The 19182-nt window shown below is 43.1% G+C and overlaps 3 protein-coding genes across 3 annotated transcripts; all 3 read right to left on the reverse strand.

Annotated features, from left to right (window-relative positions):
* Window positions 1-846: 846 nt before the first annotated feature.
* On the reverse strand, window positions 847-19141 carry lrrc40 (leucine rich repeat containing 40). The gene is made up of 15 exons (XM_083766421.1): window positions 18956-19141; window positions 17706-17887; window positions 17224-17297; window positions 16822-16951; window positions 15558-15681; window positions 14685-14824; window positions 8124-8296; window positions 7019-7109; window positions 5539-5584; window positions 5350-5452; window positions 4946-5053; window positions 3428-3538; window positions 2994-3071; window positions 1909-2094; window positions 847-1614 (listed from the first exon to the last, which is right to left on the reverse strand). The coding sequence occupies exons 1-15, from the start codon at window positions 19098-19100 to the stop codon at window positions 1509-1511; spliced, it is 1797 nt and encodes a 598-aa protein (XP_083622547.1). The 5' UTR covers window positions 19101-19141; the 3' UTR covers window positions 847-1508.
* LOC310860801 (COP9 signalosome complex subunit 5-like) lies at window positions 10489-11493 on the reverse strand (the record flags this gene model as incomplete). The annotated part of the gene is made up of 1 exon (XM_083767981.1): window positions 10489-11493. The coding sequence occupies one exon, from the start codon at window positions 11491-11493 to the stop codon at window positions 10489-10491; it is 1005 nt and encodes a 334-aa protein (XP_083624107.1).
* Window positions 12218-13333, reverse strand: LOC310860805 (adenosine 3'-phospho 5'-phosphosulfate transporter 2-like; the record flags this gene model as incomplete). Its single annotated transcript, XM_083767995.1, has 1 exon — window positions 12218-13333. The coding sequence occupies one exon, from the start codon at window positions 13331-13333 to the stop codon at window positions 12218-12220; it is 1116 nt and encodes a 371-aa protein (XP_083624121.1).
* Window positions 19142-19182: the final 41 nt, after the last annotated feature.

Genomic DNA, 19182 nt, shown 5'->3' on the forward strand with positions numbered 1-19182 from the left:
TGGACCACTGTGTATACCCTCCATAGCAAAAACCTTACCCCTTCGGGGACAAACAAATAAATTAACCTGAACCTGAGACGTGTACACTAATGTCCCTAAATGCATGTATGTAATGTGACAATTGGTTGTGGCAGTTAAGGACATTATAGATTACTCAAGGCCAAAATAATTTGGTGAGCCTGTTATTTGCTAGTTGAACCCTGATAGTGTAACAATCGATCTATTCTGTATAGTGACCCTTTTCTTTAGGGGGGTAATGACAGCATAAGTCTGCTAAATGCCTACATTATAAATTGTACACATCATTCTCTTAATGAACAAATAGTGAACTTTTATTGAGAAGTGCTTTAAACATTTTTTTTCTTCAACTCACTGCAGGCAATCAAGGTTACAATTATATCATATTTGGCACCCGTCCAAAAGGTTTGGAACGTATTCAGGAACACTAAGCAAGCATGTAGTATCAATTTGAATTTACAACAATACAAGAAGTCTTAAAGCCACTGGGCAGTTTTGTAAAAAAATAATAAGCCTCAGTTAAATGAATGTATAACAATACATAGTCTTAAAGGTTTCATGACATACATTTTCATTGATTTTCTATATGGTTTTATGACCTCAATTACACGCAAAAAACTTGAACTGTGGTCTGTAGTTTTCTCTGGGGTTTGGAAGCCTTTTGAGCTGCAATGAAAACGGGCAAAACAATTCCATTGACATGTATGGGATTTGCAGGCTGTTGACAAATGGCAGAGCACTTGTTTGAGCCAGTAAACCACAGAAAATCTACTGAATGTTAAAAGGTCAGGTATTTTGGGTGCAATTGAGCTCAGACAACCTAAAGAAAATGAAGAAAAATTACAAAAATGTTTTTTTTATGTTTGTCACAATCCCTTTAAAGCCACTGGGCAGTTTCATCAAATGAAGCTGCAGTGTAAAAACATGTCCGATTGGTAGAATTAGAAATACCACCATCAATACAAAATAAAGTTGACTGGTACTGTAATGATACGACTGATAAGAGGGCAGTACAGTAACCGGTCACGGTGCACCTCCTGTTCCAAATCCAGTACTGGAAAGATACAAGCTAGCGTTGCAATCAGAGCTTGAACTATGATGTAAAAATCGTCTCTCAGTCTCACAAGAGACAGTGGGGGCTGTAGCATGCATGCATGCCACTTGGACACAGGCCGGGGTCTGATCAGCCTCGGTCGGGTTTCCTGGAGCCGGGGGGTGTCTGTTGTAAGACCCAGAAACACCCAACGATTCCAGGTTTACAACTCTGATGATGTGTCCAAAGTTTGTCAAAGTGATAAAGTCAGCAAGTGGATGGGCTGTCATGAGACCAGTGTACACGATGGCAGTGACAAGTTCAATGAACCTGTGCTTTTACTATATATATATATGTTTTTTTAAGGCTTTATTGATGAATTTACTGTAGAAGGTGGTGACATCATTGATTTATCGACCCTCGTTATTGATTTGAGGACGATAGGGTGAGGAAGAGTTTATGTGGGTATGCGGCTGCGGAGGTACTCCAGCAGAGAGTCTGTTCCCTTGGTGATAATCGCTGCTCTGGGAGTGCGGAACGGGTTCCCCTCCAGAGTCAGACACCTGCGGGAAGGTTAGGGTTAGGTTAGTAAGGTTGTGTACTGAGCTAGGACTATGTTAGGATTAATCTCAGACTGGTACAGAGTTTTAACTTAAGGCCTATTCATACTCCAGTTTTAGGTGATAAGGTGACCACCGCGGTGGTTGGGAAAACTACAACATGATGTCACACTGCGGTGATCAGTGACTCAACGCTCACCCAAACACATCTCTCTGGTTTTTACCAACTACCGATTCGGTGGTCAACCTATCACCTAAAACTGGAGTATGGATCGGCCTGTGTTGTATGTGTAATACCTTAGGCTTGTACACAGGCCCAGTTCAGGTGGAATGTTTAACAGGTCATTGTTTGACAGGTCCAGTGTCGACAGATTGACCATTCGCACAAGTCGACCGGGGTCCATCGCCCCAACCTGGTTGTTGCCTAGCAACACAGAATCCAGGGAGACGATCTGATACAGGACATCAGGGAAAGTCTTGAACCTGCAACCAGAAGGTACAAAAAAAATCTTCATCTTAACATCTTCTCATTCCGGCCAATTACAATTTGCGTGTTAAATTTTCTGCCCTCACTTTTTATCCTCAATACGTACTTTGCTCAGCTAATCAAAACATCGCAATGGGGTGATCAGCCAATCAAATCATCGCTGAAATTCACACAAACGCACAAAACTGGGCATAGGAGGGTCTAGCGCTCCTCAAGAATAACTGAAAAGCTGCCTAAGTAATTGACTAAGTGGTGAACTAATTACCTGTGTTTGATAACTAACTTAGAATTTGATACAAGCTCTGTAAAGTTTAGTCTGCATATTGACATGCCACTGCATATTGACATGCCACATAAATTACACATTTCTGCTCATTTTAACACTGGTGGAGGTCATCTTTTGTCACCTGGAACTTTGGAGGTGCTTGAAAACTAAACTAAGTGCTGCAGTGCCAGCACCAGCGTGGCGTCCATTGGGCCACTCGGACACAGCCTAGTCAATTGAGATCTTGGCCAGTCTAACTTCTAAAAAACAAGAAAGGACAGCCTACATTGGCAGTAACCTCACGTCACCAGACTTTCTACCTCACCTCGGAGTGGCAGCCCCTCACCCTGTGCATGCACATTTCTGTTGTAGCCAACGTGTCCAAAATCACTCCAACCACAGCAAGCCGCCTTTGTTTTAAATGCATGTTCCCCATTAGCAGTTCGGCAAAACCGGTTTCAGTTGCGGTTTCAGCGACGGTAACGAACTATAACAAATGAACAATCTCTGAACGTTATATAAGTACCTGTGAAATACTGCTGAGCAGTTATTTGATAGATGGACTGGCTGAGTGAATAACCTAATGTAACCGGTCATAGTTAATTAAAAAGAGCAGTTTGTCAGTTTGACCTGTTATGGTTGAGGATAATGGAGCGTAGTTTAGTCAGCTTCTCCAGCTCAGAAGGCAGATCACTCAGCTGGTTGTTCCTGAAAGAAACACAAGAAAACATAAGACGATCGACAATAGAACATCAAACTGTCTTTTACTTTGTGTGTCTGTGTGCGTGTACCTGAGGTCTGTGTGTGTGCGTGTACCTGAGGTCTGTGTGCGTGTACCTGAGGTCTGTGTGTGTGTGTACCTGAGGTCTGTGTGCGTGTACCTGAGGTCTGTGTGTGTGTGTACCTGAGGTCTGTGTGTGTGTACCTGTGGTCTGTGTGTGTGCGTGTGTACCTGAGGTCTGTGTCTGTGTGTGTGTACCTGAGGTCTGTGTGTGTGTGTGTGTGTACCTGAGGTCTGTGTGTGTGTGTGTGTGTGTACCTGAGGTCTGTGTGTGTGTGTGTACCTGAGGTCTATGTGCGTCAGCTGAAGCATTTTGCCGATTTCAGGCGAGCAGCAGCTCAGTGTGTTAAAGCCCAGATTTAACTCAGCCAACGAAGACTGAAACTCTAAAAGTCTGGAGGGAAGGAGGGAGAGATGAAATAACATATATTTAGTTACATCAAGCATTTCAACAACAGTACGTCATACAAGGATCAAGGACATATATTGTTTGTTTGTATGGTGACTGTACAACAGCGAGATGAGAGAGGACAGTTGTTGCTGCTGCTATGTTGCTCTTCTTTAAATTATGATGGGAGAAAACAAGAGTGCAGGACATGTGGGGTTATTGTTTTCCACTTGCTGCTCAGAAAGCATAATAAAACATTTGACGTAATGAATCTATTTAAAACAATCTAATTGATCTTTATAAAAAACAATCAATCATTATTTAATTCTCGGAAAACACACTGAGGATTGAGACCCCCCCCCCCTTTTTTTTTTAGAACTATTAAAAGTACAGTTTAAAATAAATGACATCACACAGTTGATATGATAATATCATATCAACTGTGTGATGTCATTTATTTTAAACTGTATTTTATGTCAGACTGAAAATAGAGCTAGTATAGAGCAGTGGTTTCCAAAGTGGAGGTCCGGGGACCCCCAGGGGTCCTTGAGGGAGTTCCAGGGGGTCCCCAGCTAAATGATAGTTTGGAACCAAATGGACCCTTATGGGTCTGTAACATTGATTTTACAATATAAATTGGGGGTCCCAGAGAGAGAAATAGAATAGAAATAGAAATTAAGACTAATGCATGTCAAACTGGGAGGGGCCATTAAACAGGTTGAGAATCACTGCTAGAGCCGTAAAAATCTTCTGTTATGTGGGTCCCTGGCGTATCTTTTCAAATGGGGGTCCGCAGGGCTAATGAGTGTCAATTTGGGGGTCCTTGACATGAAAAAGTTTGGGAACCACTGCTATGTGGTTATAAGAGTTATAAGAGGAATAAGAGTTAAACCTTAGCAGCAGACCCTGTGAATTGTTTGAAAAGTATAGTCTTTCCAAGGTCTGTAGAGACACGCAGGAAATTGGGAAGACGGTGAGGAATGAAACCCCAATTGGTTTATACCGTAACCGCAACTTTGTATGAGTTCTGGTTTTATCCTTTTCTATAATCGGTCTATAATCCACCAAATTAGTGATGTTGGCAGTAGCACCAAGAATTCTACCATCCTATCTGAATAAAGCAACATCAACAACAAAAGTCGAAAAACACTAATAGCTGAATATAGGAGGGGCTAGCGCCCCCCAAAAATCACACCTGTTTGGAGTCAGCGGAATCATACATCATCTCAGTCCGGCCAATCACAATTTGCGACCTCACTTTTGTCTTCAATGTTTGTGTTTACACAAACACTCAAAAACTGGCCATTCAATCTTTGTGTTAAGACAAGGTTTGTTTACACAAACCCTCAAAGCTGGACATGGGAGGGGCAGCCCCTCAAAAATAACTAACACAAGTGTGTGCCTGCCCTGTACCTGTTGGGCAGGGAAGTCAGCTTGTTCTTGCTGAAGTTAACGGTGGTCATTGGCTCTCCTGCTGCAGCGTCAAAGATGTCATCTGGAATGTTCTCTGCCTGCTTATCACTGAGACACACATGCAAGGCACATACTGTATATATAAACGTATTCCGATATAGTCAAAGACAGTAACTGTCCAGTAAAGTCCATTGTTAACTTGTAGTCATATTTTGCTAAGAGTCAATTTACAGTTTATGTTTCTTGATTGTCACCAATATAATGTACATTGAAGTTCAAATGTATATTTTACAAAATATGTAAGCAATACTTGGCTATGGTAATACTAATAATATATAAAATATTTCACAGTGTAATCACATTCATACAGCACTTCACTAGATGAATTTGGAACATAAACCAACCTATATTCCAGGGTCTTGAGTGTCTTAATGCTATGCAGGTTGACTCTGGCTTGACTAGGTAGAGTCATGGCTGTAGGATTGTCCTCTACGTTTTCTGGTTCCTCTGGAGAAATATACACATGAGTTGGCGATTGCACTGACACTGGGTGTGTTCAGTAGGAGTCAGTAGAAAGTAACTGTGTATTGTACCTTTAATTCGTCCTCTTAAATATTTCAGCAGCTCACCGGTTCCCTTCTGTCAGAAAGACCATAAATAAACAAAGTTAGTCGCAGAGATCAATGGAGTTGGAATGTGGTCTTAGGGAGGAAGTATACAGTCGTACTTTCTAAGACTTGTGCACTGTACATGCACAAGTCTTGTAGCCCAACATTCCCTGGCTGATAAAAGGGCTATGGTGGTAATATTAAAATGTGGAGGTACTGTACAATGGACAAAGCTACAAATATATCTGTCTCTAACCCTAATGATGTTGGTAACTCCAGTGCATAATAGAAAGATGTGATTTGTGTTTTCTAAGGTGCAATGTACAGTTTATTTAAAGACTGACATGTGTAGTGTAAATAGTAGCTGTTTGTGTGCAGTGAGTAAAGTATATTGGGTTTATGGGCGTGTAGTACGTGTACATATGTGTGTAACATCCGAGAGTAAAGTATGTTGAGAGACAGATCATGTGTGTGTATGTGTGTAACATACAGTGAGTAAAGTATGTGGGAGACAGTTCATGTGTGTGTAACATACAGTGAGTAAAGTATATTGGGTTTATGGGCGTGTAGTACGTGTACATATGTGTGTAACATCCGAGAGTAAAGTATGTTGAGAGACAGATCATGTGTGTGTAACATACAGTGAGTAAAGTATGTTGAGAGACAGATCATGTGTGTGTATGTGTGTAACATACAGTGAGTAAAGTATGTTGAGAGACAGATCATGTGTGTGTATGTGTGTAACAAACAGTGAGTAAAGTATGTTGAGAGACAGTTCATGTGTGTGTATGTGTGTAACAAACAGTGAGTAAAGTATGTTGAGAGACAGATCATGTGTGTGTATGTGTGTAACAAACAGTGAGTAAAGTATGTGGGAGACAGATCATGTGTGTGTAACATACAGTGAGTAAAGTATGTGGGAGACAGATCATGTGTGTGTATGTGTGTAACATACAGTGAGTAAAGTATGTTGAGAGACAGATCATGTGTGTGTATGTGTGTAACATACAGTGAGTAAAGTATGTTGAGAGACAGTTCATGTGTGTGTAACATACAGTGAGTAAAGTATGTTGGGAGACAGATCATGTGTGTGTAACATACAGTGAGTAAAGTATGTTGAGAGACAGATCATGTGTGTGTAACATACAGTGAGTAAAGTATGTTGGGAGACAGATCATGTGTGTGTATGTGTGTAACATACAGTGAGTAAAGTATGTTGAGAGACAGATCATGTGTGTGTATGTGTGTAACATACAGTGAGTAAAGTATGTTGAGAGACAGATCATGTGTGTGTATGTGTGTAACATACAGTGGGACAGATCATGTGTGTGTGTGTGTGTGTGTGTGTGTGTGTGTGTGTAACATACAGTCAGTAAAGTATGTGGGAGACAGTTCATGTGTGTGTATGTGTGTAACATACAGTCAGTAAAGTATGTGGGAGACAGTTCATGTGTGTGTAACATACAGTGAGTAGGTCTCTCCTGATTCCTCTGACTGGGTTCCCCTCCAAAAGCAACATCGTGAGGTTGGGCAACAAGCTGAGAGAGGCTGGAAGTCTGGTATATATGTACACACACAAACAGGCATGCATGAACATCTAAACACAAATGTTTTACGCAACATTGTAAATCCTGTAATATCTGTAAGTTCTGGCGAGAGCGTTTGCCCCAACTGACACTCAAAGTGGCTACTGGCCAATCACAGCACGTCCTTGCACAACCCATGTAGACTTTCAAAGGATGCATGTTTTACACTTGGCAAGGTCCTGTGATGCTCACTAATGAAGATTCCACATTGTTGTCCTTCACTCTCAGTGAATGTAAGATACTTTAGGGACAGAATAAGGGTTTCCAGAGTTTTATGGGTATATTTTCTGGTTCAAGTAAATGTGCAGTTAAGTTAATAGAGTAGAGCTTTTCTTTCCGGTAAATTCTGACTGTGTGGATACGGTCTTGCTTATGGGTAGAAAAGGAAACCTTTAAGTAGGCTGGTGCAACCGGCCATTTTAAGAGATTTTCTTGGCATGCATTTAGTCTCTCAAGCAGAACTTAATCCCAGGCTTTATCCCACGGAAACGGTTAACGGTAGGCCATAGTTGGAGTTAGAGTAAAATAATCCAACCGAAGAAATGATTTGTACAAACCGAAAGGTAGCTCTCCACCAAACCTACTACTACAGATTACAACAGACTGGCAGTCAAATGAAGTCAGTTGGAAGGTGTGGCTACGTGCACCTGAGAGCCAAAATCGACATACAGGCATGCTTAAGGCATGGGCACAAGGTGTCTGTATTTAAACTACTTTGGTGTAAAAAGAGAAAGTGCTGCCAGAGTCACCCAGGTCAACAAATTCCTTTCTGTAGCATTTACGCTTTCTCCGGAAGCACAAATATTGCTTTAAACTAAGCTTTGCTGTGTTCTACAAATGGAGTTGTGCTGACTTTGGTTTCATGCGCTGTTACATTAGGCAAATTGATTGAAAGATCCACCACTGTGCCAAACCTGAATGTACTACATACATGATGATGCCATGAACAAATGAGGTGCCATGATGGTAATGCCTTGAACCTACGTGGTGATGTCATTGTTGGACACATCGAGGCGTGTCAGTGTGCTCAGTAAGGTGATCTGATCGGGAAGAACTTTGAGCTTGTTGTCTCGGAGTTCTAGTATAGAAATGGCCGACAGGCTGGCCAGCTGTTCTGCTTCCAGTTCCTCAATCTGGTTGTTACCAGCATACAGCTCCTATGACAGAAAAATAACAAGGTTTTAACTTAAAAATACACATACATATACATATACACACATTTATATAGCGCTTTTACATTCATACACCGATGGCGGAGGAAACCATGAAACTTTGGAAGGCCCCAACCTGCTCATCGGGAGCAATTAGGGGTTCAGAGTCTTGCTCAAGGACACTTTGACACTAACTCTGGGGGAGCACCGGGATCGAACTGGAAACCTCACGGTTCTCCATCCGGCTGCTCTACCGGCCACTCTACCGCTGATCCACTGCCGGGTGGGAACCGCTGTCCTAGACACGCATTGTTTATTTCAAGTCGTCATTGAGGCCATCTGATGAGCTGATTCTGTCTCATCTCTTAAATCAAATTTAAAAAATGGTTTTACTTCAGCTCTTTGTATCGGTTACTCCCTCTGTCACCATGCTAAATTGTGGGATTTATTTGGATTTATTTTTTTAATATAATTCGTTCCAACTTTGTGAAGCACTTTGTTATTTCTGATTTTGGTGATCGCTCTAAAAACACTATCACTTTGCCACGGGGTAAAAGGAAGAGATCTACCAATTAAATCCATGTTTGTCTTGATGCAATACATGAGAATATGCATTTTATGAATGTACACCAAATGATAACAGTTATGTTGGGGAGAAGGGCCCTGGAAATAAGAAAAGGAAGCGACGCAAGCAAACCTTTCTGGTAGGCTAAGGCAGTGGCTTAAACACACAGGGTAAAAAAACGACGTGGTCACTTCATGATGTCTTCATGATGTCTACTCTACTCTACTCTATCTGTACTATGAAGTCAGCCATCTCTATCTGGATAAGATGTCAGCCCAATCCGACCTTCACTGAATTTCAGTAGAATCAAAATAAAGGTTTTAAAAAGGTCAATATTTTGCACGTATTCAAGTATACAATGTGAATAATATGCATTTCCTTGCGTGCATAAGAAAAATCACACCCGTGTGAAGTGAGGGGAGCTCTTATCATCTTACAACATGATGACGTAAAACAAACATTAAATTCTCTCTATCGTCAATGGCGTTTTTAAAGCAAACATTGAACTAAAAACAACTGTATATAGGAGGGGCTAGCGCCCCATAAAAATCAGTCCAGTGGTTTGGGAGGTTAGCCCCAGACACATACTGTTCGCCCCCATAGGAGCCACTCCATAAAAAGCACTGGAACTAGATGTTCAAATCTTGTTTCAAGTGGTCTCCATATATGGGCATTTTACGATTGTGACTTCACATAATATACTGTATGCTTCATAGCATGAAAATCATAGCGGAAGATCAGAGGAGCGCTACCCTGTGCGATATTCTGTCAATTGTTTTTTGTGACATTTTGTTGTGACATGACGTGTCAAATTCAATGATGAAACGGAAATGTGCATCTGGATTCTCTCCCTTCATGTGGTGGGCCTGAGACAATAGTAATTTATGACACTGGTTCACAAACAAACCCATTCCTATGGGTTGTGAGTAAAATATATACTTTGGTTTTTTTATCGTTCTATCGTTTCAAAAGATTTTCAAAAATGTCCTTTGTTTATAAAATATTTATCATAAATTAAAGACAAATTGAAATCATTTTCATGCACTAAAAGAAAAATCTAAGAATTTCCATAACCATATAAATAAACAAATATTTTAAGTAGATCACCACTGTGCAAATTTGGGCAAGGTTTCAGCTTGATCTGACTGCCATTACAATTTTTCTAATTAAAGAGTAATAAAGCTGTTTGGCCTAGTGTCAGTGAGTGCAAGACGCACCACTGATTGGTCCGGTTGTTTACAGTAGACACACACTCAGTCCGACCGTCTTATGGATGGGTGTCAAGCCTCTTGCTGAGCCATGCCATAAGAAGCCAAGTAAAGTCGAGTCAAGTTGAGTTGGATCCCCATGCTGTAGACATCGCTTCGGCAGCAGTCATTTCACTTCCACGTTTCCTAATAGCAGCCAGTAGGCTCCAGTAGAGCCCACTGGCTCCATTGCATGGTCTTGATGAGTAACCTACCGGTGATTATGGGTTGAAAGCTTTCGAAACGGGTGACACAAGGGGTCGGGCGGGTCTCCACAAAAAGAGAAAAAATAAAGAAAAAAAGTTCTCCAAAGAGAAATGAGAGCTACTACTAACTAACCGGTAGTCAATTACTTCAGTAAATTCAAGAAATGCAGACAGCCAGGTTTACTTTGCAGATGTGTTGATTTGATTGAAGAGCTTGTCCTTGATGACCTGAGACATCAGCCCGTGTATGGTCTCTATGGTGGTCTTGCAGCTATCTCTCGTCGCCTTGGCCAGCTTGTCCTCGGACCTCCGGTCGTGCGTGTCCAGGCCAGGCATGAAGCTGCCTCTGCCCAGCTGGGCCTCCGACTGCTCCAGCTTGTCGGACAGGTCGAACACCTGGTCCGTGATGTAGTCTGCGTTCGTGAGAAGGCTGGAAGAGCTCAAGGTGTTGACCCAGTACTTATTCCAAAGAAGCTCCAGGAGTTTCCTGTCGAGGGAGGATTTGAAGTAAGACACCTCCAGGGGGTAATACTGTTTGCAGTGCACGCCGAAGTCTTCGATCTTGCTCAGGGGGATCGTCTGATACTCGGACGGTCTGTCATCGGGAGGTTGGTAATCCTTCGGGTAGGTTCTGAAGGCGCCGAGGTTGACCTTCCCCGCCGATATGGTGCGAGTGGGGTCCACCACGACTGCCAGGAAGGGCTCCTGAAACTGCTGGTTGAGCATCTGAGTGCCGACGTCTATGCCCGAGAGCCAACACCCGTAGCCCGGGTGACTGTGGTACCAGCCGATGGCGTTCTCCAGTCGACCGACCTGCTTGGCGCTCTCAATGTAGGCGGCCATGTATTCGTAGGCCGCGGCCTGAGCGTTGACCTGGGTCTCAGTGCCTTCCACCGGTAAGGCGAAGCTGTCCATAATGATCATGGTCTCTCCGTCCACCTTCCCCAGCATCAGTCCCATGACCTCCAGGGTTCCTCCTGACCGGGCATGCATCACCATCTTCAGCAGTGCCAACGCGGAGATCTTGCAGTACTTGAAATAGTGACGGTCCCGCTGCCATGGCTTCCCAGACAGGATTTGCTGCTGTTGATTTTGGTCATATTTGTAAATTTCATCTATGCTCTGAACGTCCTGCATGCTATTGGTCATCTCCCAGTTTTTCTGGGCTATGTTGCTCCCTGCCATCTTTACAAACAAAGCACAATGCTACTAAACCTTGTTTTGATTTGAAGTGACCAAAACCTCAATAATTCACACAAGCTTTAATAGCATAAAAACCGGCATAAGAACTGATGTATAACTTCGATGAGCTTTTATAAAGTTCATGGATGTTGTGATGTGTGCGTGACATAAGCAGCCATGCCCAAATATGGTGTGGCCAATCAACCCTAGCCATTAGTGTCCCAATGTGCCTTCATATGTGTGTATGAGTGTATTTAATTTGACAGGGACAATTTGCAATTATGTAATACACCAGAGATGGCAAAGAGCTAACTGTGCATCTGTAGTCCATGGGTGGCCGTTGTCAGTATCACATGGAACAAAACAAGTTCAAGTTCAAATTCAAGTGAATGGGAAAATAAGCAGATCAGGCACCTGACTGTGATTTGTTTTGAGAGGCGCTAGCGTACGTCATATTGTCTCATATTTGCCATAGACAATAAAGGAGAAAGTAGGTCAAATGTCCGCCAAATGACGTAAAATATCCACAACACAAACATTAAATGCCATTGACAATGAAGGGAAAATCCACGTCATCTTGTCCCCACACGACTCATATTTCCCAACGACAATGAAAGGAGAAATTAGGTCAAATGACCGCCAAATATGACGTAAATTTGTGACAACAGGCATTCTGATTGGCTAGTATGAGATGATGCATGATGATGTACGATGATAAGAGCGCCCCTTACTTCACACAGGTATGATTTTTTAGAATATTACTGTCATTTGGGGAGCCCGTCACACCGTTTTGCACGGCGCTGGTCATTTCTAGACGTTTTCTGACATTCATCCTGGTCAGCAGCCAGCTCTTAAGGTCCTTGACAAAGGGAAGGTTCATCTTGTCACGGTTTTTACTGTAAACATTCAGGAAAATACCAAAGACCACCAGAAGGGCTCCCCAGATGTACTGGAAGGTGAAAGGTTTTGCAAAGAACATGAAGGACAGGAGGACGGTCATAGCCTTTCGCCCGGTGGTCACCGTGACGGCAACCAGAGCGCCAAAGAGCTTGATCAAAGCCAACACGAAGGACATGCCGAAATAGCCCGTAAGAGAGAATAAGAACACGTAGCCGTATGTCTTCAACAGATGCTCCGAGCAGAACGCCACGGCGGGGCCCAGGCCGCCCGAACCCGACAGGCCGGCCAGTATGTAGGCAAACCCAAAAGAGTAGGAGTACAGAACCATTTCGGCCATCGAGCCGTTGTGGCGTTTCATGGCTTTCTCCTGCATGTTTCCCATGAGGGCGTCGGCACACAGCGCCGCGGAGATGAGGAGCACGCCCGTGGGGTTGAAGTTGGGGGTCATCTTGCTGTCGGCCAGCGTGAACCAGATGAGACCCAGGGTCATGCAGAGGGCGGCGGACACCTCGGCCACGCTGTAGCGCTTACCCTGGATGAACACGCCTCCGATCATGACGGGGATGAGTTTGCAGCACTTGAAGATGACCTGCATGTGGTAGTTCAGGTATCCCAGAGACCTGCTGGACAGCCCGATGCTGCCCAGGGTCAGAAAACCTATGATCATGTACGTCTTCCCGGGTATCCTCCGTCTGTCCTTGGTGACGAGCTGCAGTTCCACCAGGCCGAACGCGGAGTAGAAGCCAAACTGCACCAGGGTGAGATACCATCCGAAAGGTTTGACGCCTTCCAAGGAGAATATCAGCTCCTGCAGGTAGCCGTAGAAGAGGTGGAAGACGAAGACGCCGGCCACGCAGATGAAGAACTGCGTTGCGGTGCCGAAGCGGCTCAGGTTGAGGCCCAGGACTCTGAGCTCCTTGGCATGCTTGCCGTGGGGGGCCATCTCCTCTGAGGCAACACCTCCGTTCGGGAGTTCCAGTGCGTCCGGGTGTTCCAATCCTTATGGGAGATGTTCCTCTACTTGAGAGAACAGACACCACTGACTGGACAATATATTCTTCCTCGTTTGTGACACAGCCGCATAAAATAATCTAAACATTTCAATGTTTTCCCGTCCAATGACGAAGGAGAAAAAAAAGATCCTGTATTTACAGGGTTGGCTTCTTCCGGTCATGACCAAATATGGAGGGTCCATGACATCAACCTGATATCAACAAGCCATAGGCCAAGGAAGTACCTCCACGCATGTCTTCATGTATGTTTTAAACATATTTTCTGAAATATTTAACTTTTCATTTATCATGGATGGAAGTCAAAGGGGTCATCGATGACCGACATCACAGGCCGGGGAACCACGCCATTATTAGACCCTGTCTTGATTTGTTCACATGTGTTTTATGTATTTTTCAACAGGCCACTTTTTTGAGGGGCACTAGCCCCTCCTATATACAGTTAGACTTTAATATATTAGCGCCCCTCACTTCACACGGGTGTGATTTTTAAACTGTTAAATTAAGACCTGGAACGCATCTATGTCACATTAGCCTTTAATCACTTTAACCATTATCTTAAACTTTAGCTGTTGAGAAATAGCAGATTTACAAGCTCATAGCGCGGCACACGGTGCTGCACTATGAGCTTGTATATCTGCTATTTACAATCGTGAAAATGTGTCACGAATCTTTGAATATAATTCTATTCTTTCACAGCAAACGTTTTTAACTCTAATCTTTGCCTCTGGGGGGTACAACACATTTTCAGATGGGGGTTGGCGGCCGAACTACATATCATTTTGGACGTCCATGACATGAAAAGGTTTGAGCACCATTGATATAGAAACATAGTTTTTTCAGAGAACTGTTAGTACCACCATAATAACTGATATAGGTGCATATACCTGCCCCATCTTATTCAGCTATGCACAGTTAACACAGGAGGGAGGGGCATTTTAATTTATTCCTTGATTTTTTGTTTTTTTGTTGTTCCATTCCTAAGCCAATAATGCTCGGACAAAACTCAGTCTAATCACTAATCAGCACAACTGAAATTTCTAATGTGATTGATCGGTTCTCAAATCTTCTATTAACGGCTAGGTGTGTGCTGTCATAGCTTATTTCAACCAATTGCTTGGTCAGAATAATAATCTGTAGTAATATAAATATTTCACTCCACTTTGGTCTTTTTTCTCCTTTTTTTTGGGCAACTTCTCCGTGTACTACCAGAGGGGGGGCTCAAGTACCACCAGTGGTACACAACACCACAGGTTGAGAATCACTGCTTAATTAATTAAATACCTTCAGGCTAGGGGCGGGAAGCTGTGGGAGGAGGCGGAGCCTGTTGTGTCTCAGGAAGAGCTGCTCCAAAGCGACCATCGCTGACAGGCTCGCTGGAAAGCCAGTCAACTGATTGTTGCTGCATTCCAGTAGTTTCAGGCCTGTGGACAAAGACACGGGGTACACTACAGGCATAAGTTCTGACATACTAACAGTCCGACAGTCATTAGTCCAACACCCTATACCCCAAACCGCACGCGGGATGCAACGCATGGCGGACTGAACGCATGTCGGGAGCAACGGGTGATTTGTGCATGTCGGACTGTTGGTGTGTCAGATAAGCACCCCAAGAGATGCACATGCTACATGACACTGGTTCCCAAAATGTTTTAGCTCGAGACCCCAAAAGAGAAACGTGATGTTTCGCCAGGAACCTAGCCTGAGCTAACGCTAGACCTTTCTGGCCTAGATGGGAGGGTCGCGGCTCAGATTTGCGCACACCCTGATTGGTTCACCGATCGGGCCGCCATCACTCCGATATGGCGGCAACGCTTTGTCTATGTAGCGCCTCAAACACGCATGTAAACATATTGTTTGTTTGTTTATTGACAAAATGTGTCACGAATCTTTGAATATAATTGTATTCTTTCACAGCGAACGTTTTTAACTCAAATCTTTGCCTCTGGGGGGGTACAAAACATTTTCAGATGGAGTTCGGCGGCCGAACTACATACTGTATCATTTTTTGGACGTCCTTGACAAACGGGGGGACAGATGCACAACGGAGAGCGCTTGTTTCACCTGGCAGTTAATGATACGCGTGTCATTCTTGTTTTATATGCAAATGTCTGGAAGCCAAGAAATGGATGAAGACAGACAGACATGTCATCTTACCAGACAGGTGGCCGAGGCTGTCAGGCAGACAGGTGAGCAGGTTGTGAGACAGGTCCAGCTTCTGCAAACGAACCAGGCCGCCCAGGCTGGAGGGCAGGGACTTCAATTTGTTGCTTGAGACGTCCTTCAATCAATCAATCAATCAATCAATCAAAATAAAGTCATGCTGTCCATCAGTCAGGTTCTCTTTAAACTGTTCATGTAGAATTTTGTATTCTATATGCTGGAAGTTAGATGTATGCATCTGTGAATATTATTAGCAGTGGTGGGGAAGAAGTACTCACATGTTATACTTAAGTAAAAGTATCAATACTGCAATGTAGAACTACTCCCACAAGTAAAAGTCTCAATATGCAGAATGCCCATTTCAAGTTTTCAAATGTTTAAACATATTTTGAAAAACAATCTACAAGCTCAAAATGCGACACAATGTGAGTGAGCTTGTAGATCGGCTATTTTCAGATGGCCGAAACGTATAGGGCTGAAGTAGTTGACTCCACCAGGCCGAAGGCATGGGGGGAGAGTATGTTTTGCACTCCGTCCGTCCGTGTGTCCGTCCGTGTGTGTGTGTGTGTGTGTGTGTCCGTCTGTCCGTGAGCAGCTAATCTCGGCCACCGTTAACCCGGTCGATGCCAAATTTTGCACACACACTCCCTGGATGCCAACGATGAACCTCTGCCCCAAACTTTCCAGAACGGCCTGTTATAGCGCCACCAGGAGGCCGCTTTGTGCAAAACAGGTTTTTGCACAGCACACCTACAGATTTTGTCCAAACATCACGCAAATTGGTACACAGTCTCTCTAGAGCCATTCAACCAAACCGGTCTTTCAGATTTCTCACACTCCATCCTGATTGGTTAAGATTGGCTTCCAAAGTTCACAGGAGTGCTCAGTTTCAAACAAAATGCTGCAAATCATGAACACATCGCGTGATTTCCGTCAAATTGTGCACCCACATTCCCACTAGGCCGAGGACAAAATGCCACATGAACAATTTCAACTCAGCCTCAAGGTGGCGCTATAACTGGCCGAAAAGTGTTTTTACCTCTAACTGCACGGATCTGTGGATAACCTGGTGGAGACCTGTGCCCAGAAGGGCACTTTTTCTAGTTTATGTATGTTTTGTAATCATAATCAAAACCTACAAAGTAACTAGTAAACGTTTTCAAATAAATGTAGTGGAAAAACATGATAATTAAGTCATTGGCGATGTATTAGTTAAGTAAATGCACTTAGTTACTTTACACCACTGTTTATTAGTTACCAGCTCTGTCAGATTCACTAGTTGTCCCAGCTCTTCAGGTAGAGTTTCTAGAAGGTTCTGTTTGAGTGTGAGACTGAGAAGGTTCTTCAGAATGCACACCTCTACCGGTAACACCTTCAACTTGTTGTGACTGGAAAGGCAGATCCAAAAGACAGACGGTATAAGGACAGACAGACAGAAATGCTTTTTGTGTGTAATGTGGATGTGTGGATGGGACAGTAGTGGCTGCACTTTGTACATCTGTTTTTATGTGAAGCTCATTGCCTGGTATGAAATGTGCTATAAAAATGAAATTGACTTGACATCAGGTTGATGTCAGATTTCACAACAATGGTCGGTTTCATGTTAGAGACACACGTGTGCATGTGTGTGTGAGTGTGTGCGCGGCTGCGTGCCGTCTACCCGAGTCGTAATTGCTGTAGCTGCTCCAGTTCTCCTACGGTGCTGGGAAAACTGCTCAGCTGATTATCATGCAGCTGGAAAACACACACAAACAAACAAATTACTTCAAACATACATTTTCAGTGAAATTAAGATTGTAACGAACAGACAGTACTATAGCCTACAGAATATTCTGTCTGTCTGTCTGTGCGAGAGGGAGAGAGAGAGGTCCAGTCCACGACGGCACACACACATGCACGTTATGAGTATAATTAGATTTCACTGTGTAGGCTATAGTTTATGAATTGAACACATTGATAAGGTCCCTGCTGCGTTTCCAATTGCTGCGGTTATACAGCGCAGTGTGAAGGCAAACCGCAGCAAATCAGGCAGATTTTGATGACTTTGGTACCAAACAAGACATGTCAAAAGCTATTACCGTTAGTGTTCTGTTCAGAGCAGCACAACATCTTGGAGCTTTTTAGACAGACAGTGTTACTTACATCAAGTGTTGTGAGTCCAGACAGTAGTCTGATGTCGTCAGATATCTCTGTAAGCTGATTGGATGAGAGCAGAAGCTTGGTGAGGTCAGTCTGCTCCCACCAACGATCCGATTCTCCAAACGATGTGTTCTGATTGGCCTCCTCGGGCGTGTCAACGTTTAGACGGTACACATTCTGCGGAACTGAGACAGATGACGGTTTCTTGCATTAATAACCTCTATTCCCTTTTGCATGGCCTACAATTTGTGTTAGAAAAACATTATGGTAAGCTTTCCGTGGACTGTCAACATCCAAACTGATACCTCTGATATAGCCACACAGTAAAATCCTCAGCATTAATTTGTCCATTTGTGCAAATGAATCATCAGTGTTTAATCCATACATGTTTTACTCTCAGTCTTGAGTGTATAAATGTAACCAAATTAAATTGACCTGTAATAAGGTCCATTTGGTTAAATGTGTAGTCGGACTCTCAGTATTAACACAGAGGATTTTACCATGTAGTTAAAATGTAGGCCTACCTGATTGATTGGCATTTTTATTAACGGTTTGTAGAATGAGTACTGCAGTTCAAGGAAGGTACAGGTCAATACAAAAACTGCTAAGAGGATAAAACCAGAAAAAACACTAAGACTTGTTTACATCAGGGTCCTCCATTTTCAATTCATCAAAACATAATAAAGACATACAAATAAAATATACACACCAACAAAATAAAAATGTAATATATAAAACGGTATAGAAAAAACATTATGGCAATCATTGCCAATCTGGAGCCTTTTGGCCACCCCCTCTGGACTTTGAACCTAATTAGAGACAGAGTACGCACACGCACGCACGTGTTTGTTTTTTTCTGTCTATTTGTAAAACAAAACCAAATAAAGTGCTGATCATAAATAGAGATAAAATGGGGTTCCCAACTTGATCTCTGTAACATCATGGGTCAGAGGATGGACTGTGGAATGTGGATTCATCTACAACAGGTGGATGAGGAATCGGATCAATTAAAAGGCCAAATGTCAATGTCAAGTACAGAGAATAGCATTAAATGTTAATTCCATCTTTTACTCAAGTGAGTACAGACAATCTCTTACCACTGTAATGTGTCAAATTCTCAAATAGCCTTGGAATGGATCAAGGCTTTGACGTTTGGTTTGCAACATACAAACCAAACCTATACAAATGTCAAATGACTTGATTTGATCCAAGGCTAGTACAGATAGATAATAGCATAACCATGTCCATCTCACCCTCAGTCAGCCCACGACCAGACAGGTTGAGCTGCCCGCTCTTTCTCGCTGCCTTCAGCAGTCCGTACGGCACCGAGGGTTCTTGGATCTCCGTCTTGAATCCAGACAGAGAATCTGCTTTAGCACCTCTTTTAAAACGAGACATTTCTATAACACGCCTTCAAAAAAAAACACCACTAAAGTGTACAACAAACAAAGCAGCAGTTCGACTATAGCTGTCAGGTTTG

This window comes from Protomyctophum parallelum (assembly GCF_964188405.1).
Source record: "Protomyctophum parallelum genome assembly, chromosome: 6".
Taxonomy (NCBI): Eukaryota; Metazoa; Chordata; class Actinopteri; order Myctophiformes; family Myctophidae; genus Protomyctophum; species Protomyctophum parallelum.